General features: G+C 41.9%; 1 protein-coding gene across 1 annotated transcript; it reads right to left on the reverse strand.

Annotated features, from left to right (window-relative positions):
- Window positions 509-1,342, reverse strand: LOC107647279. Its single transcript, XM_016351373.1, has one exon. It carries the CDS (start codon window positions 1,340-1,342, stop codon window positions 509-511), a length of 834 nt encoding a protein of 277 aa, XP_016206859.1.

Below are 6,888 nucleotides of genomic sequence, written 5' to 3' on the forward strand. Positions count from 1 at the left end.
TTATATATTTTTTAATTAATTAACAAAGTATAAAAAAATAAAAAAATGAAGAAAAAAATATAATAGAGTACAATTGAATACTTATAAATTTAAACATGTCAAGTTATTTTTTTTTAAATTTGAATAGATAAAAAATCATATACATTATAAACTTAAGGAAAATAGTATGGAAGACATCAAAATACGTTACAAAAGATTATAATTTAAGAAAGAAAAGTGAAAAACATATCATTATTGGTAATAAAAAATATTGAAACATAAAAGAGAAAATTTAAAAAATTAAAATATAGCAAAAACTTTGAGTATGTAAAATTATATTGGCCATGCGACTTATTGCAAATGACGATTACATTTTGTATCAATTCGTTCATTTTGCTACATTAGTTGTTTTTTTTTTTTTGAAAGAAAGAGGAAGCTCAACACTCAAAGTGGAGCATACACGGAAAAAGGTAAAAACAAAACTAACTAGCTCTTATGTCATCTTCGGCATAGCCATCAACAACATAAGCTAGTTCTCACACCATTCCGCAGCACTAAGAAACGATTGTGCCACATACTCTACAACTCCTGCTGTCTTGTTCTGAAAGATTGCATCATTTCTCCGTAACCAAATGTTCCATATCATAGAAAAGAACCCAACTAGCCAGAACTTGCGCACCTCCTGTCTCATATGCATGTACCTCCAGCTTTCAAAGTGGTCTTTCAAGGTGCCGGGAGCTGTCCACTTCAGGCCAAATTCTGAACTCCATCCACACCACACTTGCCAAGAAAACTCACAAGCTACCAACAGGTAATGAACACTTTCAACTGCTTTCTTACACAACACACACAGATTATCATGTGGTCCTAGGATACCCAACCTACTAAGCCAGTCTTTTGTGTTGATCCGACCAATCAGAGCAAACCAAGAGAATAACTCAACTCTAGGCAGAACGAAACCTCTCCAAATCTCTTTTGTGAATCTGTACCTCAGAATATCCTCATCCAGAGTCGCTTCCTGCAAAACCTGCACAAATGAGTTAGTCGTATAAACACCTTCCTTATCGAATTTCCATACCACTCTATCTTGCACTTCTGCTATCAGCCTAACAAATTGGAAGGCATTCAACAGCTGATCTAAAGTCTCTGATTCCCACTGGCGGAGCTCTCGCCTCCACTGAAAATGCCAAACCCACTCTATCCCATCCCAAAACCCACAATCCCAAATTGGTGATCCTTTTTTGTTCGAAATGCAAAAGAGTCTCGGATAACAGTCTTTCAGTTTTCCTATTTGTAACCACGTATCCTCCCAAAATCTGGTAGTCCTGCCATCCCCTACCTCAATCGCAAGGCCATCAATCATCTTCTGCCTTACTTGTTGATCCTTTATTTGTAGATGACATATATTTCTCTATGGACCCCTTCTCACGGGTAAAGTCTGAGTAGACAACAACTGATTTGGGTTCAGTCTATTGCAGGAACACACAATCTTCTTCCACAACGGACAGTCCTCCTTTGAGAAGCGCCACCACCATTTAAATAGTAAAGCAGTGTTGCGAACCACTACATCACCCACTCCCAGCCCTCCTAACTTCTTTGGTGCCTGGATCACCTCCCACTTCACAAGAGCCATGCCAGGTCGTCCGTCATCCTTCCCCCGGAAGAACCTCCTCTGTAAAGAAATGATTCTTCGAGCAACCGCATCTGGTATCTTATACAGGCTCAGGTAGTACACTGGTAGGCTGTTTATGACAGACTTGATGAGTACCAGCTTTCCAGCCTTACTTAGTACCTTCGCTTTCCATAGGTTGAGAATCTCTTCCACCTTCTCTATTACCGGTTTCCAAGTTTTTACTAACCGCGGATTTGCTCCTAGGCTAATACCAAGATACCTCACTGGCAGGGTTGCTTCCTGGCATCCAAGCATCTGACACATCCGACTAGTCCACTCCTGACTGCAATTCACTGGTATCAAGCTAGACTTCTCAAAGTTAATGCTCAGTCTTGACATAACCTCGAAACACCTCAGAAGTCTCTTATAACTCCTCACTGTCCCCTCTTCTGGAGAGCAGAATAATATTGTGTCATCTGCAAATTGTAAGTGCGATAACTCAATATCATCCCTACCGACCAACAGTGGTAAAATGCGACCGTTCCTCACTGCCTCTTCTATCATTCTGTTGAGCACATCAACTACTAAGACAAACAGGAATGGCGATAAAGGGTCACCTTGACGAAGTTCCCTCTCCATTTTAAATGCTTTTGAAGGGGATCCATTAATCAGAATAGAGATGGATGCCGACCTTATACACACCTTAACCCATGCCCTCCATGTACTGCCGAAACCCATCTTCTCTAACACTGTATCAACAAAGCACCATTTAACTCTATCATAGGCTTTGTGGAAGTCCAGTTTGATAATCGCTGCTGCCTTTCTTTGTCGTTTTAGCCAATGTACCGTTTTGCATGCAATTAAAGCTCCATCGTATATCTTCCTTCCTTTCACAAAGGCACTCTGGGACTCTCCCACTAATCCTGGCATTACACTCCTCATTCTTCGTGTCAACAATTTGGAGATGGCTTTATACACACAACCAACCATGCTAATAGGTCTAAGGTCTTTTATCTCCTTCGCCCCAACGAACTTTGGTGCCAACGCTACCTATGTTATATTGGAGTCTGCTGGTAGTCTCGCATGCTCAAAAAAACTCAATACAGCTGTAGTGAATTCTGGTCCAATCTCCCCCAACACTTTTTTATAAAATTCATGTTGTATCCGTCATTCCCTGGTGCTTTCGAAGATTCACAGTCCCATACCACCTCCTTCACTTCCTCTACTGAAGGCATCACCTCTAAGGCTTCAGCTTCCTCCCTCTGCAGACGGTTCACTAAACCATCTCTAAAGCTCACCGTTGGGGAAGCTTCCTGGTGGTACAAGCACTTATAAAAGTCTCGAATCGTCACCTTTATCCTTGCTTGATTCCTTATTACTCTCCTATTAATTACCAATGACTCGATTCTGTTATTCCTTCTTCTTGCCAAGGCGATATTGTGAAAATATTTAGTATTCCTATCCATCTCCTTTGCATACCGGGCCCTAGACATTTGCTTCCATTGGACATCCTGTCTAACATACCACTTCTCACAGCATCTCACTAGCGCCCTTCTCCTTGACTCCAACGTACCATCATGCATACCACTACTCACCATATCATCCACCTTCTTGATCTCTTCTTCAAACTTCCTTATCTTCTCAGCTATATTCCCAAAATGCTGCTTATGCCATCTCTGAACCGGAACAGACAGTGCTTTCATCTTGTCTAGGAACTGTCTATCACCTAATTCCCTCCACTCTTCCTTCACCATTCGTAGAAACCCTTCATGCGTAAACCACGAGTCCAAGCTCCGAAAAGGTCGTGGGCCATCAAAATTTCTGCTCTCTTCCATAATCAATGGGCAGTGATCTGATAAACCTCTTGGACCTCCCCTTAGTCTTGTCCCCGGATACATCTCTAACCATCCCAAGGTGACTAGGCTCCTATCGATTCGACTGCACGAGCTCCCCCTAAACCATGTATACCTTTGATCATTTAACGGCAAGTCAACCAGCTCCATATCATTTATCCAATCTCTAAAATCTTCCGCGGATGCTGATAATGTAGTAGCTTCTTTCCTTTCTTCCAAGTGCATGACTTCATTAAAGTCACCCAGAAAACAGACTGGTACCTGGCATAATCTTGCAATATAACTCAATTCTTCCCATACTTCTAGCTTCTCAGCTCTCACATGTGGTCCATACACCAGACAAACTGCACACTAAAATTGATCTTTTATCACAACCCCTTCTACGCACATCTATCTATCTCCTTTATAGCAATTAATCAATTTGAACACTGTTTCGTCCCATATGAGCAACAAATCCTCCGGAGGCCCCAACTGAACTTACATACTCCCACCCAGCTCCATCTCTACCCCAAATACGCATAACGTCAAACTTGGTTACCAACTCCTTTTTTGTCTCTATTAGCCCCAACATATCCAAACGAGACTTATTTTTAAAATTCTTTACCATACTTAATTTTTCAGCACCACCTAAACCTCTAATGTTCCAAGAACTAATAATCATTTAACATTAACAGAACACACCTGGTTACAATTCTTTGGCCTGCTTCTTCGTATTTTCTCTTTTTTCTTTGCCTGTCGTCGTTTCAGTGCCATTGCCTTATTTTGGTCCTGCAGGATTGCCATGATATCCTTCTCATCGCTACACTGAACACCAGACTCTACAGCTAATTTCCAGGTTTCTTTATTCTCGGCCATCTCTTCTTTCCAGCTCCGCCTTTGTTCCTCCCTGCGATATTCATTCCTATCCTCCACGCTAGCCTCAACCTGTAACCCAGCTTCTGATCGTCTCTCATCTGCCCCCTCTTGGCCTCTGTCCCCATCCCCTGTCCCGCCTTTCATCAGTCCATTCCCTCCCTGCATTTTCGGTCCTATCCCATAATGGGTTTGCCAGTTTTTGTTCTGATCCTCCCCCTGTTCATGAGTGGCAACCACTGTATCTTCCTTCGTATCCGTCTCCGTGATTTGAGTCATTCCCCCAGCCACCTCGTTGAGGTCCAGTCTCCATCTCCCATCGTGGATACTATTACCCCGAGGCGTTGCTCTTGTCCCCACTGTTTTCCCTCCAGCGAAATCCCCAAGCATCACCTCCCGTTCAGCCTCCTCATTCTGGGTCAGCTTCCCGCTGATAGCCTTCGAACTGCTCAGCTTCGTGGCCATAGCGTCCCCAGCCCTGTCAATCTCACCGCCCATTTCGTCTTCGATTGGCCGCCGTTCCCTCAGGCGAGCATCGTCCGTCTCCTTGGCTTCACGAATCTGACTACTTCCTTCCCCACAAACCGCCATTGCAACCCCTGATCTGCTGTCACGTGAAAGCTCCACCCGTGAACCACCTGCAGCCTTAGCCTGCACTCCTTGCCGGGTCATGGGATTGGACTCAAGCCCAACCTTGCTAGATGGCCAACCAGATCCATCCTCATGAAGGCCCGTACCACACTCTCTAGCCTGGGACTCCTTACCATCCTTATTGGGCTTTGTTGCTCTTGGCCCATTAGGCTTACTTGTAACCTCCTTAATATTGTCTGCATGATGCTCCCCATATTGACATGTTACCGTTTTGTCAGAATCAACCTCCTCATTAATTGCTCTTGATCCCTGAGAATCCTCCTTCTCATTAAATTCCGGACAATTAGCCACACCATAATGTGAATTCAAATTCTGATTATTCTATTCATTTAAATCCACTAATGAATTTACGAAACTATCCTTCTCAAATTCATCGTTCCTGTGTCCCGGCAGCATGAGCTCAGCCGCCTGATCCCGAACAGCCACCAGACTTCCGCCATCATAGTTCATGCTTCTGCCACTTCCATCAAGTTCCGTCATGTTAGCCTGTAAAATTTGTCTGTCTCCTAACTCCTTGTGGCTATCCTTAAAACACTCTGTTCGATATACCTCCCCTTCCACTTCTCTGACGAGGACATCAAACCCGCTTGTACTTATTGAGATGTGAATCTAATTGTTAATCATATCGAATACACACGTATCAATCAAAACACGCCCCACGCTGAGGGAATTACACAACTCTGTTAATTTATCAAGCTTAACCACCTTGCCCCATTGCTCCCCTATTCTGCGGAAGGATTCCGTTGACCAAGCATGCAATAGAACTCCATAGCATTCCAACCAAACTCTTCTAGACTCGCTTTTTCTGTCTTATCCCATCTCCATACCATATAAAACAGCCTGAATAAATCATTCATTCGAAAGGTGTATACTTCTTCAGCGCTTAACACCGTGTCAAACGTTATCATTACTTTATAAGCTCCCAGCTCTCTTACTTGTGTTACCCCTGGCCATTCCCTATGGATCTTTTCCTGAAGGTCGTTGAAGTTGACCGCCTTCTTCGTACCTCCGACAATACTTCTTTGTAACCACACAACATTCTCATCCGATATCGGCACTTCTAAATTCATCTGCCTTCTGTTGTTTTGTTGTTCCTTGATTAGTGCACCGTTCAGCTTCGTCACCTCTCTTTCGTCAGCTGTTCTTACACCTGCATTCGTCGGACCGCTTCTTCCTGTGCCGTGCCTTTCAGTTTCAGTCACTTCCTTTCCGCTACATTAGTTGTTACAATTACACATGTTTATATAATAAGCCACTCTCCTCATAATCCGCTACAGGGTGTAGTGGATTATGCTTTCACAAAATTTGATCATAAACCGCTACATGGTGTAGCGGATTACATACAATTGCATTTGTTGCATTTGCGTATGGAATTTGTCAATGTTGTATTTGCGTAACATTTTTTTTCAATCATTTTATTTATGTAAATTGCCCTTCATTGTAACTAATAATAGTAGATTAATCAAAATCATAATCTACTATTTTTATAAAAAGGTCACACTACAACTATGTTCTAAACTCTCTAATATCTAACCTACAATATAAAGACCCGAAAAAAAAAACAAAAAAATTATAATTTTATTGGTTAACCGTAATTCCAATTGTGGGTTGAACACTTAACATCCACACAAAGCAAATTAGCAATAGTAAAAAGAAAAATAAAAGATGAAAGAAAAAGAGTAGAGAATCGCAAGAGAAAAAGAAAGAGAGTAGAAAATAAGAAGCTGGAGGCGGGTATGAGGATAGCCGATATCCAGGGCAGAGATACATACTTGTAAAGGGGCAATCCCCCCCTTCTTAAATTTTATAGACATGGCCATCTCTTTTTTTTATTTTTCAGTCCCCTTTTTTTTCGATACACTTTTTCAATCCCATTTAATTCATAAAAAAAAATAGTCCATTCTTATATAATATTAATAAAATATAATAATTTTAGGTCTA

Source organism: Arachis ipaensis, chromosome B06 (genome assembly GCF_000816755.2).
Source record: "Arachis ipaensis cultivar K30076 chromosome B06, Araip1.1, whole genome shotgun sequence".
Lineage (NCBI taxonomy): Eukaryota > Viridiplantae > Streptophyta > Magnoliopsida > Fabales > Fabaceae > Arachis > Arachis ipaensis.